Below are 27421 nucleotides of genomic sequence, written 5' to 3'. Positions count from 1 at the left end.
TAAGAAACCCTGTCTCTAGACAGACAAACTGCAGCCTGGGAGTAAAGGGGGCAGGGATTGGGACTCTGTGTTCCTGCTGTGTTCCCAGCCTCACCCAGCACAAGCTTAGGGCAGATGCCCCCCTCGGGGCTCCGACAACCCCCTGTATTTCTTCCATCCCGGTCCTGACCATTCCAGGCCGTCCTTGTCAGACAGAATGTGAACTCTGTGAGGGCAGGAATCGTGTGCTGTCCTGGTCACTGCTGCATACCCAAAATTGGCCCCCACAGGGCCTGGAACAGGGCATGGACTCAGTACCTGTTTAATTAGCTGAATAAATAATAGAATGAAAGGAGCAATTAATGACAGGAAAGGAAGGAAGGAAGAGGAGTCACAGAATGAGCAGTCCCCCAGGCTTCACCTCTTCATTCTTCAGAGCCTGGCATACAGCAGGTACTCAAGAAATGTGGGGTAGGGCACCTGGGGGGCTCAGTGGGTTAAGTGTCTGCTTTCGGCTCTGGTAATGATCCTGGGATCCTGGGATCGAGCCCCACATCAGGGATCCCTGCTTAGCAGGGAGTCAGCTTCTCGCTCTGTCCCTCCCCCTGCTCATGCTCTTTCTCTTTCTCACTCTCTCTCAAATAAATAATTAAAATCTTCATTTTAAAGAAAAGTAAAGGAAGGACAGGTCTAGGCCTGGCACTGGGAGTCCCTGCTCACAAGTTTATACCCTCAGGACCAGACTTCCCATGAAAGTTCCCCTTAGAAAATTCCAGCCTTGTCCCAGATGAATTTAGGGGAAAAGGACCCCTGAGCCCCAGACAGAGGAAGGGCTGAGGTCTCCGGGCTGTGGATGGTAGTGGAAAGACCAGGCATGTTTTCCATCAGGATGGAAGGATAGAAAGAGGGGCATTGGGCCGTCGTTGACTCACCCCAAGAGTCAGAAACAGCGATGATGATAGAAATCAGCCTGGAAGAGACCCTTTGAGAGGCCCTACTTGAGGGCTGGGATTTGGGAAGGGAGGCCAGTAGGGATTAGTGTTTTGCTCGGAGCCTAGAAGAGTGCCTGGCACACAGTGGCTATTCAGTAAATGTCTTTGCCTAATTAGTGCAAGGACAGACAAGAGACAGGGCAGTGGTGAGACAGATGGTGGCTGTAACATGCGAAGGAGGCATGAAAGGGACACAGAAACACACGCGCTGTGTGTGCTTCCAAGGGAACGGGGCCTCTGGGGCCTGCCCGAGGAGCTCAGTCACCGTTTCCGAAAACCCAGCACACCAGGGCGCGGCATCCCATCTGGAAAGCTAGAACAGAACATGTGCCTGGCCTTTAGCTGCTGGATCTGGGGACCAGCACAGCAGGGGTGGGCATCTAAGAAAAGAAGGTCACATTTTCACCACCTGTCCAGCTATGCGGGGCTGAGGGCTGGCTTGGCAGAAAAACTTCCCTGTATATCCCAAAAAGGGTTTCCCACCACCAGTTAGTCACCTTTTCACAAAACATCAAGTTACATCAAATCTAAGACAGCATGGAATTAAAGGGACACGGAGAGCGGGCAGAGAAGCGGAAATGCAGATGGAGAGGTGACGAGCACTGACCACTCCCTCCCTCCCCTGTGCCCCCAACCAGGGACCTACTTCTCCAGCAGCCGGGTCACAGCCTCCTGGGCCTGCTCCCCGTAGATGTTGCCCTGTCTCAGGAGGCCCTCAGCCGCCTGCACGGCCACCTGCATCTTTTGCTGGTTCAGCTCCATTGTGGTGAGAAAATCCCGGTGTCTCTTGAGTGCCTCCTCCACTGTCTCCACGGTGCCTGGGAGCTCTGGACCCGACAGTGCCATCTCCTGGGGAGAGGGGAGGGGGGGTGGTGCTCAGGTCAGCCCTGCTCAGTTCCAGGACTTGGCAGACGCTGCCAGCCTGGCGTGCCACCTCCCTCTGTCTTCCCCACCTTGCTCACCGTGCTCTAGCTTCGAACCTGCCAGGCAGGTGCCCACCTCCAGGCCTTTGGCCCTGCCAGGCCCTCTGCCTGGCGGTCCCTCCCTCCAGATATCCCCCCAGCTTGGCTCCTTCACTTTCTTCAGGTCTCTGACCATCTGCCCAAAGATACCACCCTCCATCCCAGCCAGATCTCCTCATCCTGCTTTATTATTTTTCATAGCGTACACCCAACATGATTATGTTTGTATGCATTTACTTGTTCATCCTCTTCTCCCCCCTCCACACACACACACACACACACACACACACTAGAAGGCCAGCTGCATGAAGGTGGGATTTTGTGTTTTGTTTCCTAAGACTAGTTCCTGGCACAGAGGAGGCAATCGGTAAACATTTAGTTAATCCATGAAGTCTGAACTGGGTGCTGGATGACCTCAAGGAAGTTCTTTCCCTCTCAGGTTAGTTTTCTAACTGGTAAAACAGGGGGTTCAGAGAGGTTCTCTTAAGGCCCCCTCCGCTCCCATCTTCAGTAGCCTCAGAATTCCACGGGCTCCCTGTCTGTCCCCCCAGATAATCCTCAAACTGGGTGAGCTTTCTCTGAGATAACCAGCATAGGTGGTCATCCTTTCTAAAATGATGTCTAAAGCTTGTGGGTACTCTTGGACAATCTGAGAACAGGATGTTCTACCTTGTCCAAATCCTCAAACTTGCTTCCCATCCCAGAATGACCTCCAGCTGGATCAGCTGTACCCAGATACCCACAGCACCTTGCTTGACTTCTTAAACCAAACATAGTTGGTTCCCCTCTGCAGAAAGCATGCAAATTGCTTTCCCCAAAGGTAAGATTATCTGCTCATTTAGGCACCCACAACCACATAATCCACAATCAACTGCTAATCCGGATGACCTCTGAGCCTGAATTACCTATTTCCATAATCTTGATTCTCCATCATCCACCCCAAGATCTTTGAAGTCCTTTAACCATCACTAATCAACCTGGCGATCTTATTTCCTTCCAGACAATTCACAAACCCAGGGAAGTCACTGCAATGTGTATCCAAGAGCTTTACTCACTTGGGATAGTCCACAAGCTGTCAGCCAGCCGCCTGGGATAACACACCAGTCTGCCCATCATAATCCTCAAATCCTTACACACACACCTGCACGTGTTCACACTGGCTGATCCACAAACCAGCCATCCGTCCCAGATACCCTCCCCATGCCCACGGACCTCGGAGCCACGAACCCAATGACCACTGCAAACACCGCTCGGTACATCTATCTCCCTGTCGCTGCGAGCCCCCGCGGCCTCAAGCCCCCACCGCGCAAACCCCGAGGCGGCCACCTGGTTGTGGAGCACCGCGCAAGCCTGGCGCAGGTCGCGCAGAAAGAGCTGGTAGACGTGTGCCTGCACCAGGGCCTCCCTGCGTGCCTCCCACAAGCCGAGCAGCTTGTGCCAGCCAAGTTCCAGATGTGGGAGCCACTCGTCGAGCGCCAGGCCTGGACCCAGCTCGGCGCCATCCGCCGCCAGTAGCGCCTCGCTGGCTGCCACGATGCGCGCGTAGTCCTCCTCGCGCTGGTCCACTTCCTCCTTGAGCGCAGCGTGGCGAGCCAGCAGCGCGTCCGCCTCTTCCAGGCTACCGGGTAGGGGCCCCTCGACGCCGCCCGCCGCCTCCTGGGCGCGCACCAGCCAATCCAAGAAAGCGTCCAGGTCGTGCAGAAAGCGCTGCAGGCGCCCAGCCGCGGCCACTGCCTCGCCGCACGCCTGAGCCGCGCTGGCCAGCGCGCCCCACTCAGCGTTCAGTTCTTCCGCACCCTGGTGCAGCCGCGCCGCCTGGGCCGGGAAGCGCACGGCCAGCAGGGCGGCCTCCTCCTGGAGGGCCGCCTGGCGTGGCTCCAGCGCTTGGAGGGCCGCCTCCAGGCCGCTCAGGCGCCACTGCAGGGCGCCGCCCGCTCTGGGCGCGCTGTCCACCGCCCTCCGCTTCTCGCGCACCTGGGCGCGCACTTCGGCCACCTCCAACACGTGGTTCTCCACCAGCAGTACGGCGCTCATTTCCTCTTTGCGCTGTTCCACCAGCTCCACGATGCGGTTCCACCTGCCCGTGGCGGGGAGGAGGGTAAGAAGGGCGGTGTGTTGAGGACGGGGACTCCTCCCGGGCCTGGGGGACCCACGGACCTGGGATAGAACCCGGCCACTGTGTGACTTTGGAAAGTCACTTTACCTCGCAGAGCCCCGACTTCTGCCTGTGTAAAATAAAACCCTACAAGGCACACTTGCTTAGAGCAGCAGTTCTCAAAATGTAATCTGAGCTAGGTCAAAACCATCTTTATAATAGTGCTAAGATGCTATTTGCCTTTTCTCTCCTATTCTGTCCCCAGAGTCCAGTGTAATTCTCAGAGGTAGCATGGCCAAGAATGAACGCAGGAGCACACCCCAGAGCTCAGCTGCCTTCTCAACCAGAGAGCAAAGAGATCTGCAAAAACGCAAACACAAAGCCACTCTTCTCACTATATTTTTTGTGTTGAAAAGTAGTTATTTTTCATTTAAAAAAAAAACACACCAGAAACATTAGTGACATGAACATCCTGGGTTTATGATTGTGATTTTATTTTTTTATTTCTATTTTTTTTTCAGGAAGGCATATATTTATTAAATCTTATCTAGCCAGGTATATGATTATGATTTTTTAAAAAGATTTTATTTATTTGACAGAGAGCGACAGCGAGAGAGGAAGCACAAGCAGGGGAAATGGGAAAGGGAGAAGCAGGCTTCCCAATGAGCAGGGAGCCCGATGCCAGACTTGATCCCAGGACCCTGGGATCATGACCTGAGCCGAAGGCAGATGCTTAACCACTGAGCCACCCAGACACCCCATGATTGTGATTTTAAAATGACTTAATAGGGCGCCTAGGTGGCTCAGTGGGTTAAAATGACTTAATAGTTTTACATTTCTCTGTATCAGTTTACAACATAGTAAATACTGATAGATACAACCCACAAAAACAAGCTCTTTGGGGTTCCTAACAGTTTTTAAGAGGGATGTTGAGCCCAGAGTGTAAGACGTGCTGGCTTACAACATCAGATACGATACTGGGTCCGGCAAATAGAAACTGAGCATGTCCCATGATCCAGGGGCTGAGGATCAAACCGCGGAAAGGCAAATGTATTCTATAGCAAAATAAGTTAATGGGGGAAAAATTATGTATTGCTCTGTGCCCTCGGGCAAGTGATGATACTTTTCTGGTTCTCAGTTCCCCTTCATAGGCTGTGTATGGTCCAAGCTGGACTGCCTGGAGTCAAAGCTGAACTGTCTGCCCTTTGGTAAGTAATCCTCCCTGTGCCTCAGTTTCCCTATCAGTAAAATGAATGTGATCATAGCACAGCACCTACCTCATGGGTGTTGTGAGAGTCCAATGAGTTATGATTTATGAAGTGGGTCAAACAGGACTTGTGTGCTACTATTATTGATTGGGGACAATTTGGGGGAGTATATCAAACTCTTTTCTGCCTCAGCTGTGCTCCTTGCCTGGAATGCTCTGTACCCTCCAGTCCCTTCCTGTGTGTGGCTGGCTCCTTCTCATCCCCTTTGAGGGCCCTGCTCAAAATGTCATGGCTGACCACAAGATCTAAAATCACCTCCAGGCCCCTGGTTATGTTTTATCAGGTCACAAGACTTCTCTAAGGATCTTGTTCATTTATTAGTTTATTTGTTCACTGTCTCTCTGTACCCTCTAGAATGGACATACCACAGGGCAGAGATTAGGACTCTGAAATCAGAAGAACCCAAGTTCAGGAGCGCCTGGGTGGTTCAGATGGTTAAGCGTGTGACTCTTGATTTTGGCTCAGGTCGTGGTATCAGGGTGATGGATTGAGCCCCGCACTGGGCACTGTGCTGGGGACGGAGCCTGCTTAAGATTCTCTCTCTCCCTTCACTCTGTCTCGTGCTCTCTCTCTCTTAAAAAAAAAAGAAAAGAGGGGCACCTAGGTGGCTCAGTGGGTTAAGCCTCTGCCTTTGGCTCGGGTCATGATCTCTGGGTCCTGGGATGAGCCCCGCATTGGGCTCTCTGCTCAGGAGGGAGCCTCTTTCCCCCTCTCTCTCTGCCTGCCTCTCTGCCTACTTGTGATCTTTTGTCTGTCAAATAAATAAATAAAATATTTTTAAAAAAAGAAAAAAAAGGGACGCCTGGGTGGCTCAGTTGGTTGGGCCACTGCCTTCAGCTCAGGTCATGATCCCATCGTCCTGAGATCGAGTCCTGCATCGGGCTCCTTGCTCAGCAGGGAGCCTGCTTCTCTGTCTCTGCCTGCCACTCTGCCTGCTTGTGTGTGTGCGCTCGCGCGTGCACTCTCTCTCTCTCTCTTTCTGACAAATAAATAAATAAATAAAATCTTAAAAAAAGAAAAAAAAAGGACCCAAGTTCAAGTTCTGCTTTGGCCAGATTCACCATGTGACCTTGGGCAAATCATTTCCTTCTGATCCACAGTTTCCTCATCTGGAAAATGGGCATAATGTCCATTTCAGTGAGTGTTTAATGATATGTGGCTAAAGCACTTGGTCTATACCTTTACTATGCAGCAAATCATTATTGTTATTATCATTTAAGGCCCTGATGCTTTGAGATTGCCAAGGGTAGAGAGGTTTTAAAATCCCTGGTTACTGGAATGTTACAGCACAGTAGTTAAAAATAGTCTTTGGAGTCAGACAAATTCAACTTCACATCCCGGCTTGAGCCTGTAATTTGCTTTGTGACCTCAGGCCAGTGTCTTCACATCTCTGAGCCCCTGCTTCCCCCTCTCTAACATGGGGCAATTTGTGCCCCATAGGGTTGCTGAGAAGACTCAGTATAAGTGCTCAAGACCCCAGCTCCAGATTCAGACAGAACTGTCATCGTAGGTGTTGAGCAGCAGTTCTCAAAATGCATCACAGGTGACTCCTTGATTGAGTAATCAAGTTACGGATTTCACCTCCCTGGATCGGTGTCTTCATCTAAGAACCCTACCCACGTTGGAAGAACAGCTGGTAGTGTTCTAGAGAGAAAGATACTACTTTGTTACCATTTTTAAAGAGTTCTGAATTCTGGAAACTTTACTATGGAAATTGGGATATTGGAAGGTAAAACCAGGCACATGAAGCGCTTAGAAAAAATCCTGGCAGAGAGTAGATCCTCAATGAGTCGTTTCTATACAAGTAAACTAATAACCCACTAAAATATATTATATCCTCATTTTATCACATCATCACTAACACCAGGTATTACCAGGTTCCCGCAAGATTTTGCTGATTTCCTAGGTAGTCATTACCACATCAGGGAGTCGAAATTGCACATTCTTGATTTCTGACAGTTGAGTAAATGAGGAAAGGAATGATGGAAAGAACAGGTAAGGACTGATGTGAGAGCCCAGGCCCCGCCTACCTGCTGTTAAGGTGGTCCTGGCAGGAGCGCACCTCATCCGAACTGGGGTGGCCTCCTTCCACCAGCTCCTGGACTGTGTGGTTCACATCCAGGACACGGCCCATCAGACTGTTCATCTCCTGGTCCAGACTCTCAAATCTGTAGGAGGAAGATGGTCCTTCTCAGGTAGGCCTGGACCCTGGGGACCTGCCCACCTCTTGGCCTCCTCCTGCATTTCCTTCTAACTCTTAGCTAACTCCCTTAGCTTTCTTTCCCACCTTGCCTGGGCCATCCCATCCATCCACACAGTCTCAGTTCTCGTGACCCTGGCCTCATGACCCACACATCTCTCTCTGTAGCCTTTGGAACATGTCTGCAACCTCAAAGCTGCCGGACTCCTCCATAGGGCTCCTCCCAGCCACTGTGACTCAAACCAGCATCAGTATCTTTCCCCAGATTTGGTTTTCTTCTGGGTCCCCATCTCAGTGGCAGCCCCACCATCCCCTAGGCCACAGCTCTCAGTCCTGCTTCCGACAACAGCCCTCCCCAGACTCTTCACCCCCATGGCATCTCCACTTGGCCTCCTAGCCTGGTCCAGTCCTGTCCCCTCCCACCCGGGGCCCCACCTGAGGCCCCTTTCTGGGCTCCCAGCCACCATTCTCAACTGCTCCAACACACCCTCTACGTGGCACCCAGGGAGATCTTTTTAAAGCTGAGCATAGCCTTCCCCCTTTTAAAACAGTGCCCAAAACTGTGGCTTGGGTAATTGCGGGCACAGTAAGGGTAGGGACCAGGCCTATGTGTCAGCGATGGCCAGCACAAGACCTAGAACACAGTAACAGCTCAGTAAGTATCAAGGGAACGAATGAATGGATGAATAAAAGGGATCTACCACTAATTTCTCATTTACTAAGTCAGCCACAGAGGAGTCAGTAACTCACATATCACGTATCAAGGGGTGGCTAAGTGTTAAGAAAAAACATCAAGCAGGGTAATGATGGAAGAGAAGGTGACAGGGTTGGAGCTACTTCATGAGCTAGGGAGGTGACAACTATGCAGGAACTGTGGCAGTCCCAGGGGAGGGGTGAGGCTGGGGTGTCTCCCAAGAAGCTTCAGTTAACTCCCGCCAGGTGAATATAAGCCTCATAATAATAGCAAACGCCCCGGAAATGCTCCCTGCACCCTAGCATTTGCGAAGTATCCTACAAGTACTCATTACATGTCACCCACAAGGTGGGTACTACCATCATTCCCCTTCCCCTGGAACCCCCAGCAGAGCGGAAGTGGAAACTGCTGAACCAAGGAAGGCGAGACTTCGTGAACTGAGGAAGGGGCCCTCTCTCACAAAGTCCCAGGAGGGCGTGCTCACCGGTGCTGCACCACCTCGACGTCGTCGAGCGAATCAGGCACGCGCATGGCCAGCAGCCATTGCTCCTTCTCCCCGATCCACAGCTCGCACGCGTGCACTTCGCCAAACATGCGGTAGACGGCCAGGGCGTCCCGCAGCCATTGGCGCCGCAGCGCGGCCACCTCCGTCACCTCGGCGAACAACTGCTCCGCCTCCACCACGCGCACCTGCAGTGCCACCACCAGCGGCCCGGCGCCACTGGCGCCCCCCAGGGTCGCCAACTGACGCCGCAGGCCGCCTACGGGCCCGCGATGCGCCTCCACCTCCCCAGTGAGCGCGCGGTGCTGACGGGCCAGGCGGCGGCTGGACGCTTCGTCGTGGCCGAAGTCGCCCGCGGCTGCGAGGCGGTAGGCGTCACGAAGCCAGTCCAGGAGCCCGTCAAGGTCAGCGCCGAACTGGTGCAGTGCCCGCGCCTCCTGCAGCCGCCGCTCGCGCCGCGCCGCCGCCTCTTCCAGCCGCTGCCAGCGCCGCCGGGCGCTCGCCGCGCGCTCCGCCAGGCCCGCCAGATGCACCGTCTCTGCGCCCAGGCCCACCGCGCCGCCGGCAGCAGCCAGCTCCTCGCCGCGCCGCAGGGCCTGCTGCAGCAGCGCCCGCCGCCCGCCCAGCTCGCCCTGCAGAATCTTGTGCTGCGCCAGGAGGCGCGCGGTGCTGGACAGGTCGTGTGCGCCCCCCGCCGTGCCCCCCGTGCCCGCTGCGCCACCGCCGCCGCCACCGCCAGCCGCCTCGAGGAGGCGCTCCTTGTCGCGGGCCCAGCTCTCCGCCTCCTCCAGCTCCTGCAACAGCGCCCACAGGCTCCGCGAGGCCTCCAGCTCCGCGCGCCGTCGCGCCGCCTGGTCCCGCAGCTCTGCCAGACAGCCATGCACGTGGTTCACGCGGTTGCAGATGACCTGCGGGTCGCAGGGCTGGTAGCCTGGACCGAGGGAAGGTGAGGATCCCCGATTACGCACGGGACAGGGGGCGCCCTGGAGCCAGGTGCAGGCCTCCTGCCCTGTCCCGGACACGCTGTCTGGAGCAGGCACCTTCTCCGATTCCCGGAGGCTTCGCTGACCCCTCTGCCTGTGCCCACCCCGCACCCCCATCCTGGCACTGACCCCTGTGGCCTATCATTGCCTGTATTTTACCCTCACAGGACTGGGAGCCCCCCAAGGGCAGGGCCCGGGGCTATCTCCGTCACACTGTCCCCACCATTGCCCAGCACCGGGTGGAGCCCAGAGCAGTACCTAATTAAAACAGTGACTTATTACTGATTGAATGATGGGTGGAAACTTAGATTCAGAGAATCCTAGAATCTGTATGTTTTAGGGTGAATTGTATTTCCTTCAGGACTGAACCAAATGAGACATCTCTATTCTTTTTATTTTTATTTTAAGTAATCTCTACACCCAACATGGGGCTCGAACTTACAACCTGGAGATCAAGAGTTGCATGCTCGACCCTCTGAGCCCAGGCAACTGGAAACGTCTCCATTCTTAAGCCATTTTCTGGGTTCCCCCTCTCATCCTCTGTAGCCTTATCTTTTAACTCCAGGGGTGATCTGAATTCCCTTTTTTCTCCAAATAGTTTGCCTTCCTCCCAGACCTCTGGTTTGTGATGAGAGAATTGTGAAATTAACTTAGTGGCTCATAGCCAGCATTTCTTTAATGGAACAGAATAGAACGGATAGAAAATATCAGGATGTCACACACAGGACAAGGTAAAGCATTGTTTCATAAAATCTTTGTGCCTGTGTGTGTATGCGTGTGTGTGAACTCTGGGTCAGGAGGTAAACGTATTTCTTACTGGGTCAAAACACCGTAAGAGACACTGCCCTAGATGGACTGCGCCATTTCTGGAATTCTGGACATTCACTGAAATTGACCTGAATACCAAGGCATCCAACTGAGTAATCAACAGCAACAGGCATCTGTGTATCCAGACCTGACTCTGGCCCTGGCCCAGTGTCGCTTCAACCGCACAGCCTCTGGGGCAAGTATCCGTACTAGCCCCATCTTATAGATGAAGAAACTGAGCTTTGGGGAGGGAGGCCACTTGCCCAGGATCAGCTAAGAAGTAGCAGATCGGGAGGCCAAATCTCTGGACCACATATCAGGCAGTACAGCCTCCCATCACCATGACAACACCCCCCCCAACACACACACACATCAGCCTCTTTGCTGTTTGTGTGGCACCTGCTACCAGGTGCCAATATCTCACAAGGAGAAGACAGAGGGAACCTCCTGGGGTAAACATCCATAAGGAGGAGTGTCTCCTGCTGGGTCTCCTCAGCTGCTAGGATGTAAACACGGGGCTGAATGATCCCAGATTTATATCACAAGGGGAGAGACGGCCCAACAGTGACACAAACATAGACACTACAGTGAGAAAGATGGAGTCTTAAAAGCATCATTGGTGCCTGGGTGGCTCAGTGGGTTAAGCCGCTGCCTTCCGCTCAGGTCATGATCTCAGGGTCCTGGGATCGAGTCCCGCATCGGGCTCTCTGCTCAGCAGGGAGCCTGCTTCCTCCTCTCTCTCTCTGCCTGCCTCTCTGCCTACTTGTAATCTCTCTCTGTCAAATAAATAAATAAAATCTTTAAAAAAAAAAAAAAGCATCATTGGACAGTCCCTGGATCCAGCCATGCCTGAAGCCAAACTTGCCCCTCTGGACATTTTAGTGACTCTCCTTTTTGCCTTAAGAGAACTGACATTTCTGGGGCACCTAGGTGGCTCAGTGGGTTAAGCCTCTGCCTTCGGCTCAGTTCATGACCTCAGGGTCCTGGGATCGAGCTCTGCATCAGGCTCTCTGCTCAGTGGGGAGCCTGCTTCCCCTCCTCTCTCCCTGCCTGCCACTCTGCCTACTTGTGATCTGTCTGTCAAATAAATAAATAAAATCTTAAAAAAAAAAAGAGAGAGAGAGAGAGAGAGAACTGATATTTCTGTCAGTTCCTGCCAAACAGGTCCTGACTATGTATTACCTTACACAGTCTTTTTATGGTATTCACTGACCTGTGGCTGTGAAGGGCTTAGCACAAAATAAGTGCTCGATAAGAATTTACCTATTACTGCAGAATCTCAAAGCAGGAAAAAGTCATGTGGTCTAACCTCCACGCCATTCAATAGTTTCCCCCATGATATCCCCAATGGAGTATGATCCTATTTTGTGCTTGGATGCCTTCAAAGACAGGGAGCTCACTCCTTCCTACTGTCTCTTAGGAGTCATTCTGTTTCCACAGGCACCAGCCCTGACAGTCTCCAACCCCACCCCCAGGGCCCAAACTCACCCTGCAGCTGAGAGAAGCGCAGGGCAGCAGCGTTGAGCGCCTCTACCCGCTCGCTCTGGGCCGCGATGTCCCCCTCTAGCAGTCCATGCTTCTGCAATAGGTCCTCGGCCTCCACGAGGTGCTGTCCGCATTCGCGGGACAGCAGCTGAGCCTACCAAAGGGGGCAGCACTGAGCACATGCTTGGCATCCACGACAGGCCCGTCCCACCCCTGCACTGCCCGGTCACTCTTCTACTCCTCCAACCCATCTCTTGAACTCTGATCTCCGTCTCAGTCTCCCTGTCCCTGTCAGCATCTCTCTCTCTCTCCGACCCTCTCCAGCTCCCTGACAACTCTTGCAGTGACTACTTCGCCCTCCCGGCCCGCCACGCCCACCCTCGGCCTCTGGGCCTGCCCACCTGCATCTCCTCCATCCAGTCCACCATGTACACCATCTCCTGGAAGACCTTCTGCAGGGCCAGGTTCTGCTCGAGCCGCGTCCGCCGGGCCCCCACCAGCCCGGTCAACAGGGCCCACTGACGCAGGACGCTGTCACGCTGGGCCGCCACGCGCCGGGCATCGTGGTAGCCTTCGGCCGCCAGGGCCTGGGCCAGCTCGGCCACGCCCTGCACCCGTTCCTCATAGGCCGCAATGTCGGCCTCGATGGCCTCGTGCTTCTTCATGGCGGCCTCCACCGCCGGCAGCTCATACCCGAAGTTGTCCTGGGGCGGGGCAGGGCAGACACTTACCCATGTTGCCCCAGCCATCCACCTGTTACCCTGCCCCTGCCCTCAGCATCCCCAGTTACCCTGGAGACCAGCCCCATCTTCCTCTGTTCCCCTGGAGACCAGCCCCACACGTCTCCATTACATTTCTAGCCTGAAACTGGTCACCCAGGAAACAGTCCCCATCCTACCATTGCCCTAGAGACTAGGGACCAGGCCTACTGTATCCTGTTACTTAGGAGACTGATTCTATCCTCCCGAGTTACCCTGGACACCAGACACAACCTCTTCTGTCACTAAGAGTCTAATTAAATACTCTCCTTATTTCTGAAGAGACTAATTCTGTCCTCTTTAGTTACCCTGGAGACCAACCTAACTCTCCTGTTACCTTGGAGATCAGGCCCACTCCCCTCCCCCACTGCTCACTTAGGAGACCAGTTCTCCCTTCCCATCCTCATTTGCCACCTAGGAGACTAATCCAACACTTCTCTGTTGCTTTGGAGATCGAGTCTCCTTCTCTGGTCCCAGGTTCACCAGCCCTGCTCTCCCTCCTTTTCCGCCAGAACCAAGCCCTGCATGCAGTACCTGGGAGACCAGGCGCTGGTTCTCATTAAGCCAGCTCTCCCTCATAGCGACCTTGTGGTCAAACCTCTGAGCCAGTAGTTCCAGCTTCTCCTGCCTGATCAGCTCAGCCCGCAGAGCAGCCTCCCGTTCGTGCTCTGCCTTCTCCAGCTGGCCCCATGCCTAGGGAGACAGGAGGAAGCAGTCAGACCCCAACAACACCCCACATTTTAATGGCCCTGGATTCTCTGTCTGAGGTGACTCAAAGCAGCACCTTTGTGTAAACTGGGGAAAAAAATTGCTCCTTCATGACACTTCCCTGATGGAAAATTGTCAGGATGAATATCCAGTCCGTGGTGTCTATAATGTAGATGGCTGCCTTGAGCAGTGCACAACCTACACACCCGCACAGAGCAACCCTGCCTCTCCCAGACATTCTCAGCCTCACCTTGTCGATATCCCAGATGCCACAGCCCTCCCGAGGCACAAAGAGGCGACGATTACAGGCACGCAGTTTGCTCTGGATGCTGAAGAGCAGCACCTCCAGGTTCCCCTTCTCCTGAAACCTGAAGGGGCTGGAGCTCAGGAACCCCACCTCCACACCGCCACTTGCCACCCTCCCTCCTGAGTTGGGCCTCACTTGACTGGCTTCTCCAGGGTGCAGTAGGCCGTGAAAGCCTGAAGCTGCTGCTGCACCCCACTCAGTGAGTTGGCAAACTTCTGGTTGCTGATGAGGCCGACTGTGCGGTGGATCCAGGCCAGCAGCTCGGCCGCCAGCTCCTCATAGCGCTCAATGATCTTCCCCACCTCCAACACCTGGTCCAGGACCTGACCCAGCAAAGGAAGCTGGGGTCAGCCTCATCCCAGGTATGCCTCCAGGTGGTTCCCAAGCTCCCACCCACCCCATCCCTCAGCTCCCAAACCTTCCCAATCCTCTTCCCCTCCACAGCCAGGGCCTTCATCTTGGAGAAATAGTGGTAGAAAGAGACCACATAGGTGATGATGGACTTCTCATCAGGAGCCTCCATGTTCACATCTAGGGGTTAAAAGAGAATGGGGGAGCATGATGGTGAGCATTCTGACATGGATCGGGCAGGGAGGGGGAACCCACTCTTATTAACTGTGTGACCAAGATAACTAACCTCTCTGTTTCTTAATTTTAATTTTCATAATTTATGTATCTGCCAAATGGGGATCTACTTCATGGGATTAAACAGTACCTGGCACATGCAAGCCACCACAGAGAAACGATCCATAATCATTTCACACCAATCTGCCTTCTGCCTCAGGGCCTTTGCACATGCTGTTTTCACTAGGTAGAACAATGTCCCCTCTTTGTGTGCCTAGCTCCCTTTCATCCTCCAGGTCTCAACTCAACTTACATTTCTTCAGATAAGCCTCCCTGTTCAGCATGTGTAGAGTTGGTTATCCCTGTTAGTCTTCCTCATGGCATCTTATCACTGCCTCCTAGATTAAATATTCATTCATGTGATCATGTCCTTAGCTTGACTTTAAGCACCAGGAGGACAAAGGCTATGCCTTTTTTTTTTTTAAGATGTATTTATTTTTCTGAGAGGGAGAAGGAGAGCACATGTGCAAGTGAATGCGAGCGAGGGGAGGGGCAGAGGGAGAGGGAGAGAGAATCCTCAAGCAAACTCCCCACTGATCTCAGAGCCCTAGGTGGGCCCTGATCCCATGACCCTGAGATCATGACCTGAGCTGAAATCAAGAGTTGGACACTCAACTGACTGAGCCACCCAGATGTCCCTGTGGCTGTCTTTTTTCACCATTGTCTCAGCCATGCCTAGCACAGAGTAGGAACTCCATAAATATTTATGAAGTATATAAGTGATGTATGAGATCAGAGTCAAGGACATGGGCTTTGTAGGCAGCATGTGCTTAAATCCTTATTCAACCACTTCCTCACGTGTGTCCTCAGGAAACAGACCTCACTTCTCTGAGCCTCAGTTTCCCCAGTGTAACAGGAAGGATAATCACAGTGCCTGCCACCTGGGAGCACCATAAGTATTAGAAAGACTAGCCTGGCACAGAGGAGAAACTTCCCTAATTCCGATTGTCATTTCGATTTGCCCACTGAATGCAAAATATTACACTTGGCCTTTACTCTTCACCAACTCCTGAAACCGAGAGCCACCAAAAACCTTCTTTGTGCCAGGCCCTGAGCACAGAATCCAGCTATCACAAGTCCCATTTGCCGGTTTGCTTTGTGACCCTGGGCAAGGGACTCCACCTCTCTGAGCCTTCATTTCTATCCCTTTAAAAACAGGATGGATAAGTTCTATCCAACCAGGTCAGTGTGAGGATGAAGGGGAGAAGTTTCCATTAAATTCCTGGCCCTGGGCTTGGCACAGAGGAGATGCTCAGAGAAGGGGAATAGCTGTTACTCCAGAGATTGGGGGACTGGTGTTGGCATGATCATGGATGAGGAGCAAGGCTGAAGTCAGGGGATGGGGATCATGTTGGGGGCAGGCTTTGCATTGGGGCTGGGACTGGAGTCAGGGAGGGAGAGGGGGTTGGGCTTGAGGGGAGCTGACTCAGGAGGGGCTTGGGAAGGGGAGGGGGCTAAGCTGGAGACAGCAAGGGGGATGAGGCTGAAGTTGGAGATGGAGATGCCAAAGGAAGGGACAGGAGGATGGGGAGGAGGAGGGATGGGAGATGAGGAAGGGGAGAGGGTGGGAGGGAGCTGGGACTTGGAAGGCCTTGGGTTCCTACGGTGTTGCAGCAGGATGGAGTGGAGTTTGGGATGGCACTGGGGTTGGGAGTCCCCCCAAGAGGAAGTCTAGCTGTGGCCATGCAGGGCTCACCCTCAGGGTCCAGCAGACGCGTCAGCCCCAGGTGCTGCTCAGCCGTGCGGAAGGCTCTCTGCAGGTTGTAGTTGGCATTGGACTTGGTGAGTTTGCTGAAGTCCACGAGATCAGGCCTGGGCAGGGGCACAGAGCGGGCAGGCAGCAGGCAGACTCCAGGGCCAGTGGGCAAGGGGGTAGAAAGACGTCCTCGTCTGAGCCCCACCCACAGCGAGGGGCAGGAGGGGTGCCCCCTGGGCCCAGGGAAAACTGTGTGCGCTGGTGCGTGTCTGTGCATTTATCTGAGGCTGTGAGAACAGCATGAGGGCATGTGCGCGACTGCATTCACAAGGCTTACGTGACTACTGGGGTGTGTTTCTAAACAGTAGCACATAGCAGTTCGAAATGTGAGGTCTACAGTCGGTCTACTGGGCCCAAACCCCAGCTCAGCCACTTCCTGGCTATCATGCTGGGTAAGCTATTTTGTCTCTCTGTGCCTCAGTTCTCTCCTCTATAAGATGGGGATAATACTAGTATCTGCTTCATGGGCTCACTAAATATTAAGTGACTTATTGGAAAGCACTGAGAACAATGATGGGTACACAGGAAATGCTCAGTAAATGTTGCCATCGGGTAGAGCTGGTGGGTTTCTGGCTGTGGAGGTGGGGCTGGGTTTCCCCATGTATAGGAGTGTGTATGTGTGACAGGCAAGGCTTGAGAGTGAACACGTGTCTACAGCAGAAAAAGCTGGGGTTCCACTTCCACCACACCAGAGCAAGTCCTTCCCGGGCTCTGGGCCTCAGTTTCCCTAATCTGTATGATCACGATGTGGTGCAGTTTGTCTGGATGCCAACCCCTCAGCCAATTCAGCACCACGCATGGGGGTGTGAAAGGTGGGTGAAAGGCAGAAGGAGGGCTCTGGGGCTCATCTAGAGGAAGGACTTGCTGAGAAGGGGGCCCCCACGCACACACCAGAGAGGACAGCCCCTGGGGAAGTGAGCTCTCTACCCTGGCTATCATGCTGGGTAAGCTATTTTGTCTTTCTGTGCCTCAGTTCTCTCCTCTATAAGATGGGGATAATACTAGTATCTGCTTCATGGGCTCACTAAATATTAAGTGACTTATTGGAAAGCACTGAGAACAATGATGGGTACACAGGAAATGCTCAGTAAATGTTGCCATTGGGTAGAGCTGGTGGGCATCGAAGCAGCAGGTGCAAGCCGTGTATGCGCAAGAGTGTGAGTGTGTATACACATCTGTGTGAGGGCACGTGTGTTTCCACGTTTACACAGAGTACATGGCCTGGACTAAGTTGGGAAGATGGGGGGTGTGCCTTGTACAAGTGTGAAGGGCGTGTGTGTGAAGGGGTGGGTCCTCAAGTCTACATGGGTCATCTACATGCACACGTATGCGGGCTTGTACCCACAGGACGCAGGGTAGGGGGCAGGGCAGGGCGGTCTGGGCAGTACCTGTGCCGGTGAATGAGAGCATTGAAGGCCAAGCCATCCCGCCAGCTGGTGGTGAAATTCTGGATGTTAACCTCAGGGTAACTGGCAGCATGGAAGGGAGAGACAGAGGCAGAGAGGGAGACAGTCAGGAGGAAAAAAAGGGAGGGAGAAAGAGACAGAGACAGAGATGGATGGATGGGTGGGTGGATAGACGATAGATAGATCGAACGATTAATCCATCAATCCATTGAGGCAGGGAGATGGAAAGAGAGAGGGAGAGAAAACAAGATATAGACAGAGATGGGAAAAGAAAGGAGAGAGGGGAGGAGGCAGGAGGAGTGAGAGAAGCGTGAGGGAGAAGAACAAGGAAAAGCAGACAAAGAGGTAAACACAAGACACCAGGAAAGACAGCACTACAAGAGAGCCTGCCAGACCCAGAAGGCTGAACATCAGAGAAAGCCCAGTCTCTGTCCATACCTGCCTCCCCTTCCTCCCAGGGGCAGCTCTCTAGAGGACGCCCAAGTTCCAGGCCACACCCCTCCCACAGGACATCGCACTGAGCGTCCTGGGGACCTCCCAACAGAGCCTGCACAGTTCCCTTCTCAGCCCCAGCAAAGGTCCCCAGAAGCTGGAACTTCTTCCTGGAGCTGCCCGGGCCCCAGGGTGGACCCTCTTAGGCTGAAGGGTGGTTGCTTTCAGGGTCAGGGGGGTGGCCACAGCTCAGGAACAGGGCTGGGGTGTCCAAACAGGTGCACATGAGGCCTCTGGAGGTGGGGGGGGGCCAGAGGGGAGCAAGCTGGGGGCAGTCCACTACTCTCCAACATTGCTCTCTGGGGAGCCCGAGTTCTAAATTTGGACCAGGACTTCCAGATTGTTACATGGGTTTATTGTCAAGGTCAGAAGAGTGGATGTATTTATCCAGCAGTTCATTAACTTCAGATGCAACTTTTGACACTGAGGACTTGGGCTTCCCCCTTGCATTCCTGTCCCAGAACAAATCCTCCAGATTAGGTTAGGGTCCTGTCTACCTGGTTGGGGCACCAGGTGGGGGGTGTGCTTACCCAGCTGTCTTCATCTGACACCACAGGAGCAAGGCATCCTTGGCTGAGCGGGTCTCTCTGTTGTCCTCAGTCTCTATTTTGATTACTTGAATCTGTGAGGATACAAAACATGGCTGCTGGGACCAGGAGGGCATGAGCCTGGGAGACACTGGCAGACCCCGTTTTGGGGGGTGTGGGGGGGTGGCCGGTTACAGAAGAGATGGGAGAGGGAGCTTCAGGCTGGGGCTAGGGGTTCAGGAGTGTGAGAGTGGGACCTGGGGTGGGCTGGGACATCTACAGCTGGGGGAGGCGGTTGTGGATTAGGGTGTCAGTTTCAGGGATGCCTCCAAACTTTGGCATCTGGCTCACTTTCTGATCCAAGGCACCATCATTTCTGGGCCTGGGCTAGCGCAGTCACCTCCATGCTGATGTCTCTGCTCCTCCCCCACAATCTGTTCTCATGGCAGAGAGGGACCCTGTGAGCCTCCAGATCAGATCACATGCCTCCCTCCCATCCTCGAGACCCTCAATGGGTCTCACTCACGGCAAAAGTAAACTTCCCCTTATTTTGTCTCTGACCTCATCTTCAACAGCCTACTCTGCTCTTAGAGACCTGCTGTTCTTTCTATTAAATCACCAGTGTCCTTCCGTTGCAGGGCCTTTGCACTGCCTGTTCCTTCCCTCAGGGGCCCACATGACTCCACCCCAACTTGAGGTCTTGATTCATTGGTCACCTTTCAGTGAGGTCTTCACCAACCACTTGATTTTTTTAAAAAAGATCTTATTTATTTGTCAGAGAGAGCACAAGCAGGGGGAGAAGCAGGCAAAGAGAGAAGCAGGCTCCCCACTTAGGAAGTAGCCCTATATGGGACTTGATCCCAGGACCCTGGAATCGTGACCAGAGCCGAAGGCAGATTCTTAAGCGACTGAGCCACGCTGGCATCCTTATGTCTATCTTCTTGATAAAACTCTCTAATTTCTCCCCATCTCAAACAGAATAAATCAAAACCGCTAATCTCAGATCACCTAGGCCCTGTCAACCCTTCTGACCTCATCTCCTTCCTGGCTCCCCCTTGCCTCCCATTCTCTAGCCACAGTGGCCCTCCTAGACCTCTGGCATTCCAGCTCCTTCCCAACTTAGTCAGGGCCTTTGCACATGCTGTGCCTCTGGCCTGGAATGCTTTCTTCCTTCATCTACATGTCATGTAGCCATTAGCTTCCCAGAGAGCCCTTCTCTGACCATTGAGTCTAAAATCTCAGCATCATCAACCTGATGTTTTGTATTTCTTTTACTGCTTTATCATAATCTTTTCTGCATAACTCTTACCTAAAGCTGATCCTTTTCTCATCCATCTCTTGTTCTATGTATTTAAGGGTTTCTTTACTGTCTGTCTCCCCCACCACAATGTAAGTTCCATAGAGGCAGAAAATTTGTTGGTTAAAAAAAAGGAGAAGAAAATAAATTTGTCGGTTTTGTTTCTGACCTAAAGCAAAACTGCCTGGATTTGAATTCCAGCTCCACTCCCCAGCTGTGTGACCTTGGACATATTACTTCACCTCTCTGGGCTTCACTTTCCTTATGGTAAAACACAATAAATGGTACCTAATTTATGGGGTTGTTGGGCTTTTAAATGCCAAGTGCTTAGAACAGTGCCTGGAACAGAGTAAAAAATATATAAATGATCATAGTGATGGTGGTGATAATGATATTATTTTTATCATAATGTTCACCCCCTCCCCACCACGGGAATTAGGGTTCCTGGACCATATTGGAAAAATTTTTGGAATGAATGAGTGAATAAGTAGGGGGAGTGAATGGGGGACGCCCTCCTAAGGCCACACGGTGGGGAACAGTGGGGCCGGGGTCACTTGGGGATCACCTGGAAGCGCAGGATGATGGTCCAGACTAGCCCCAAGGTCAGCCGGTGGTTCCCATCCACAATGTCATGCGACCCCACGTTTTCCAGGTGCACGCGCTGCTCCTTCAGAAACTGCAGCGCCTTGTCCACGTTTTCCAGAGAGTGGATCCTCATGCGACCGCGCGTGGGTCTTGGCTAGGGTGGCAGGGGCGTTGGGGGGCGGCCTGGCCAAGAACACTGGGCCCTCGGCCTCACCCCTTCCAAAGAGGCCAGCCCCCATAGCCACGCCCCCTGGGTGCCCAAGCTCAGGCCACGCCCTCGCAGTCTTTTTGAGGACCAGGGACCCCATCCTTTTAAAAGAAGCCCTGCCCCTTCCCGTAGCCAGACTCTTTCCTTTCCTTTTCTTTTCTTTTCTTTTTCTTTTTTTTTTTTTTGGCCAGACCCTTTCTTAAGAGCCCGTTCCCTTCTTGGCTCATTCTAATTCCTGTTTCCACCCATTTAACTGAAGCTCCGCCTCCGACCTGATAGCCACACCTCTTATCAAGCCAGCAACCCTATTCCCTCCCCTCCCCATGGAGGGCTGCCCCAGGCCACCTTGGTGTGGCCACTGGATCCTTGGTCACACACACCACCACCCCCAGCCTCCCTCTCTCAGGTCCTTGCCAAGAGCCAAGCCTATTTCCCCTACGTCTCTCCTTGTTTACAGCTCTAGCATTTCCAGTAGCCTTTGTTTCTATTCTTTAGCCATGTCATTTAGGATTTCTGAGCTCCTTTACTAAATCTCTAGTTCCGTCAGAATCCCACCGTTTGCGATGAAGCCTCATCCACGCCCAGAAATACAACGGCAACCGATACCACAAGCCAAACTCACACCAGAGTTCTGTCTGGTGCCCCAGATTTCCATGACCTAGGCCGCCCCTTCCGATAACAACCGCACCCTCACTCATCGACCCCCTGCTACAGGGTCCTGCCCCTATTTTATAGCCGTCGGTCTTGCTACGGGGCTACGCAGGCCAGCCCCCTCTAATAAAGCCCCTCCCTTCTCCGGTAGCCCCACCCCTTCCAACAGAGCTCCGCCTCACCCCGTGCCCAGAGGCCGCAGGAACCACCGCCTTCACCTTACACCTAATCCCCACTTCCGTTCCCAGCCACGCCCCCAGGCTCACTTAAGCCCCACCTCTGGGCCATAGCCCCACCCACCTGAGTACGGTGGCCGCAAAGGCGCCGGGCCTTCTTGGACGTTCCTGGTATCCATTAGCCCGACCCTGTGATAACCCAGCCCCTATCCCAGGGTCGCGGCCTTCCCCCAGGCCCTCAGGTCCCCTCACCAGCTGCTCCCCGGACAGCACTTCCAAGAGCCGCGTGAGCACAAAGCCGTCGCGGAGGTCGGCGTAGAGGTCCACGATGTGGCAGCCGACTCGGGCGAGGTGCGAGTTCACCCACTTCGTGAAGGTCTTCTTCTGCACGGCCTCGCGCTCATCTGAAAGACCGGCTCTGAGGAGCTCCCGCATCCCCAGTACCTCCCCCTTGCAGCTTCTCCCCAGCCCTCCACTCGGGCCCAAACGCTGTTTCGGCCCAGCTTGCAACAATCAGGGCTTTGCACAAACCCTTCGCTGCCCAGCTAGAGACAGGTCCTTTAAAGCTTTACTGAGATACCACTTCCCGCAAGAAGCCTTCCCGGATTCTCATCCAGTTGGCCCTGTTCATTTTGTCAATCAATAATTGAGCACCTACTATGTTCTAGGCTCTGAATACAAACAGGCCTTCCCTCCCAGAGCTCAGTTTACGGGGGGGCACAGATACTACACTAGGATGCTATGGAAAGTTAAGGAGGGGGTGGGGCAGAATAAGAGTTGTGTTTCAGTTGTGCGGTGGAGAGTGGGGAGGGTAGGTCAGAGAGCGCAAGAATGGCAGCTCGGGGGGAGACTAAGGAAGCAATTCTGGAGAGAGAGGACAAGTGGAGAGGGCAAAAGCTGGGAATGGGAGAAGGGGACATACTGAAGAGTTAGTCACAGATGAAAAAAATAAGACTTGGCACTGGCCAGGTGTGGAGAAGAATGCTCCCTGAGGTCAGGAACCATGTCACACACACATCCGAACCCCCATCCTGTGGTAGTTGGACTGCCAGCTGGACCCCGAGTTTCCCACATCTCTAGGGCGCAGAGTAGGCAAGTGACTGCCAACAGAGGGGGCGGAGGAATTTGTGCAGCTGCTCAACTGCTGCCTCACTGACAAAGACATTGCTTGGGAACCTCTCCTACTACCTTTTTTTTTAAGGGGCGCCTGGGTGGCTCGGCTGGTTAGGTAGGGTCCTCGACCAAGCCCAACACGGGGTTCGAACTCACTCCCTCAGATCAAAACCTAAGCTGAGATCAAGTGTGAGACACTCAGCCAACTGAGCCACCCAAGTGCCCATCCTTTTTTTTCTTATCAACAGTTTTAGTGTGAACTATAATTCCCATACTATAAAATTCACCCTTTCAAAGCGTAAATTCAGTGATTTTTAGTATTTTCACAGGGTTGTGCAGCCCACATCACCATCTAATATCAGAACATTTTCATCCCTCCAAGGAAAAAACCCTGTGCCTAGGAGCAGTCGCTCCCCATTCCCCCTTCTCCCAGCCCTAGGAAACTATTAATCTATTTTCTGTCTCTATGGATTTACCTATTCTGGGCATTTCATATCAATGGAATCATACAATATATGACCTTTTCGGTGTCTGGCTTCTTTTGCTTAGTGTCCTGTTCTCAAGGTTCTCAAGGTTCGTCCGTGTTGTGGCGTGTTGTCAGTACTTTATTTCTTTTTGACGGCTAAATAATAGCCATTCCGCGGACAGCCTGCATTTTACTCATCTATTCTCCTGCGGATGAACATTGGGGCTGCTTCCAGTTTGTGGCAATTATGAATAATGCGGCTATGAACATTTGGGTACCAACGTCTTTGTGTGGACACATGTTTTCAGTTATCTTGAGCATATACCTGGGAGTGAAATACTTGGGCTCTATGTTAACTCTATGGTTGACCTTAAAAAAAAAAATTATTATTTACTTATGAGAGAGAGAGCACACACAGGGGGTAGGGCAGAGGGAGAGAGAGAGACAGAATACCAATTAGGCTCCCTGCTCAACGCAGAGCCGATGAGGGGGAAGGGGGGGCTCAATCTTAGGACCCTGAGATCATGCCCTGAGCTGAAATCGAGAGTCAGATGCTCAGCTGACCGAGCCACCCAGGCGCCTCTAGGATTAACCTTTTGAAGAACTGCCAGACTGTTTTCCAAAGTGGCTGTACCATTTTCCATTCCAACCAGCAATGGACAAGGGTCCCAGTGTCCCCACATCCTCACCACTCCTTGCTATTTCCTATCTGATCATGGCCATTAGAGTGGTATGAACCAGTCTCTTAATGTTTTGATTTGCATTTCCCTGGTGACTAATGACGGTGAACCTCTTCTCATGTGTTTATTGGCCATTTGTGTATCTTCCTTGGAGAGACATCTATGCAAATCCTTTGCCCATTTTTAAATTGGGTGAATCTTTTTATTTTTTTTTTATTTTTAAATTTTATTTATTTATTTGACAGAGAGAGCACACACAAGTGGGGGAGCAGCAGGCAGGGGTAAAAGGAGAAGCTGGTTCTCCGTTGAGCAGGGAGCCTGATGCAGGACTCGATCCCAGGACCCTGGAATCATGACCTGAGCCAAAGGCAGATGCTTAACTGACTGAGCCACCCAGGCACCCCTATTTTTTATTTTTTAAAAAAGATTTTTTTTATTTCCTTGAGAGAGAGAGAGAGAGAGAGAGAGAGAGAGAACAAGCCAGGGAGGGGCGGGGGCGGGGGGACAAGCAGACTGTGCTGAGCACAGAGCCAGACATGGGGCTTGACCCCATCACCCATGCAATCATGACCTGAGCTGAATGAAAACAAAAGCTGGATACTTAACAACTGAGACACCCAGGCGCCCTTCGGTGAGTCTTTTTATCATCTGTACTTTCTCTGCAACTTTGTGTGGATCTATGATTATTTCCCAATTTAAAGTGTTACCAGATCAGGAAGCTTACTACCTGGCCTTCCATTCTCTTCCCCCAACTCCCACAGGCTTGAAAACAAGGTCCACAGGGCACAGGACAGAAGAAGGTTGACTGCTTGGACCAGAGCGTCCCCTGCCCATGAGGCTGCTCGTGTCAGAATTATCCAGGAGGGAGACATAAACCTCTATCTCCTTTAAGGCATTGCATTGCTGGGTCTGTTGCAACGGCTCAGGGGCATGGTATGCATTTCATTACTAAATAACTTAATTATCATACTTCTAAGTTTCCTATTAGTGCAGGAAGCAAGATTTGAATAGCCAGTCTATTTCCCTTTTTAACTGTTTGAAATCTGTCAATAATTTATTTTTTCAAAAAATTTACCTTTTGTAATATTTTTTGTAAAGATTTTATTTATTTATTCATTTATGAGAGAGAGAGAGAGAGCACAAACAAGCAAGTGGAGGGGAGGAGCAGAGGGAGAGGGCCAAGCAGACCCCCTACTGAGCACGGAACCAGACACACGGCTCGATCCCACAACCCAGAAATCATGACCTGAATTGAAATTAGGAGTCTAACAACTGAGCCACCCAGGTGCCCCATGATATTATTTTTGTTATTAAGTAAACTCTACCCCCAACATGGGGCTCGAACTCATGACCCGGAGATCAAGAGTCTCATGCTGCACTAACTGAGCCAGCCAAGCACCCTTTTTGTAATATTAAATACTGCATGTGATTCTGGCAGTGAAAACGTACAGACATTGCTAGAAAGTATCCACTGACTGTCCTGTTTTGTTTTTGTTTTTGTTTTTTTACTTTAAACAAGATCTTGAATGTTTACTTCTCATTTGAAAGTAAATACAGAGGGGTGCCTGGGTGGCTCAGTGGGTTGGGCCTCTGCCTTCAGCTCAGGTCATGATCTAAGGGTCCTGGGATCGAGCCCTACATCGGGCTCTCTGCTCTGTGGGGAGCCTGCTTCTCCCTCTCTCTCTGCCTGCCTCTCTGCCTACTTGTGATCTCTCTCTCTCTGTCAAATAAATAAATGAAACCTTTAAAAAAAAAGTGAGTATACAGAAACTAATAGTAAATCCGTAAGAAATATCTTGTTTATTTAAATTACTTTTTCATTTTAAATTACTTCTTTATCTTGTTTATTTTAACTAATTATTGGGGGGCACCTGGGTGGCTCATTCAGTTAAGTATCTGCCTTCGGCTCAGGTCATAGGCTCCCTGCTCAGCAGAGACCGTACTTCTCCCTCTCCCGCTGCTACTCCCCCTGCTTGTGTTCTCTCTCTCTCTGTCAAATAAATAAATAAAAATATTTTTAAAAAAATATTTTAAAAAAAAGAAACAAAACAGTGTGGGTGGGGTGCCTGGGTGGCTCAGTCAATTAAGTCAATTAAGCTTTGGACTCTTGATTTCAGCTCAGATCCTGGATCTCAGGAGCTGTGAGATCAGCCCTATGCTAGGCTGTACGCTCAGCAGGGAGTCAGCTTGAAGATTCAATCCCTCTACCCCTCCCGCCACTCGCATGTGTGCTCACTTTCTCTCAAATAAATATTTTTCCTTTTTTTAAGATTTTCTTTCTTTGTTTATTTGTTTACTTATTTATTTATTTGGCAGAGAAAGCACAAGCAGGGGGAGCAACAGAGGGAGAGGGAGAAGCAGGGATCCAGATATGGGACTCAATCCCAGGACCCTGGGGTCATGACCTGAGCTGAAGGCAGATGCTTAACTGACTGAACCACCCAGGTGCCCCTAAATAAAGAAACCTTAAATTAAGGAAGAAAAACCACAGTGGAGGAAACCAGATATGTCCCCAAGTGCCCCTTCTGACCTCAGCTGACACTGAATGTTTACTCTGCTGGTGAATGTGTTTGGCTGCCATGGAGGGTATCTTCCATTTACCCCTCAGGTGCCTGCCTCTACTGTTCTGCACGTGCTCTGGGCCCGGGGAGACTGCCCATGGGGGCTGTTATGAATGGGCTCCGTAGCCCTCAAAGGCCTCAGACCCTGTGTTGGGTTTGGCTAGCAGGAGATTAAAGGAGAAGTGGGTAGCACACCTGGGTGGCTTAGCTGGTTGAGTGTCTGACTCTTGATTTGGGCTCAGGTCATGATCTCAGGGTCCTAAGATTGAGCCCTGAGCCATGAGTTCGAGGCTGCTCTCAGCTGAGAGTCTGTTTGACATTCTCCCTCTCTCTCTGCATGGTCTCTCTCAATCGCACAAGTAAAGAAATTAAATAAAAAAAAAAGAGGAGAAAAGAAGGGCTGAGGAATTTATTCCCTCCCTGCTTACAACAGCATCTGGTTCCTCTCTCTAAACCCCCAAGCTGGGAGCTCTCTGCCCTCTCACCACTCCCTGTCCTGCCCCAGTCCCTGGGGTGTCCCCTGGCCTTGGAGGTTCCTATAGCCTTGGCCACACCTCTGTAATTAGTCCCTTTGTTAAGCTCTCTGCAATTTTTTTTTAAAGATTTTATTTATTTATTTGACAGACAGAGATCACAAGCAGGCAGACAGGCAGGCAGAGAGAGGGAGAGGAGGAAGCAGGCTCCCTGCAGAGCAGAAAGCCCGATGCGGGACTCGATCCCAGGACCCTGAGATCATGACCTGAGCCGAAGGCAGCGGCTTAACCCACTGAGCCACCCAGGTGCCCCAGCTCTCTGCAATTTTACCCCCTTGAGGGGAGTCATCTACTTCCTGCCGTGACTCTAGCTGGCACCCATGCCTTTGTGTTGTCAAGACTCCAAGCCAAATGACAACCGTCCTACCCCTGCCATTGCGTTCATAGTAAGTTGTCATTTTTTTATATAACTATTTTTAAAGATTGCATTTATTTATTTGGCAGAGGGAGGAGAAGGGTTCTTGCTGAGCAGGAAGCCTGACACAGGACTCAATCCTAGGACCCTGAGATCATGTCCTGAGCCCAAGAGAGAGGCTTAACCAACTGCACCACCCAGGCGTCCCGTGAGTTGTCATTTATATGTCTTCTCTGCTGTGGTCGTCTCTA

General features: G+C 52.1%; 1 protein-coding gene across 1 annotated transcript in view; it reads right to left on the bottom strand.

The window, feature by feature from the left end:
* SPTBN4 (spectrin beta, non-erythrocytic 4) overlaps positions 1–27421 on the bottom strand; it is a 71483-nt gene that overhangs the window by 35140 nt on the left and 8922 nt on the right. The window contains exons 4-18 of the mRNA XM_044257322.1: positions 21715–21866; positions 20408–20581; positions 18549–18640; positions 17509–17589; positions 16061–16176; positions 14159–14271; positions 13876–14063; positions 13684–13801; positions 13260–13418; positions 12369–12671; positions 11971–12121; positions 8675–9623; positions 7327–7464; positions 3260–4010; positions 1618–1820 (exon numbers count right to left, since the gene is read on the bottom strand). Coding sequence (XP_044113257.1) covers positions 1618–1820; positions 3260–4010; positions 7327–7464; positions 8675–9623; positions 11971–12121; positions 12369–12671; positions 13260–13418; positions 13684–13801; positions 13876–14063; positions 14159–14271; positions 16061–16176; positions 17509–17589; positions 18549–18640; positions 20408–20581; positions 21715–21866 — 3688 coding nt within the window. The remainder of the gene's footprint in view (positions 1–1617; positions 1821–3259; positions 4011–7326; positions 7465–8674; positions 9624–11970; positions 12122–12368; positions 12672–13259; positions 13419–13683; positions 13802–13875; positions 14064–14158; positions 14272–16060; positions 16177–17508; positions 17590–18548; positions 18641–20407; positions 20582–21714; positions 21867–27421) is intronic.

The sequence above is a fragment of the Neovison vison genome, chromosome 7 (assembly GCF_020171115.1).
Source record: "Neovison vison isolate M4711 chromosome 7, ASM_NN_V1, whole genome shotgun sequence".
Taxonomy (NCBI): domain Eukaryota; kingdom Metazoa; phylum Chordata; class Mammalia; order Carnivora; family Mustelidae; genus Neogale; species Neogale vison.
This window is presented reverse-complemented; position numbering and strand designations above follow the sequence as displayed.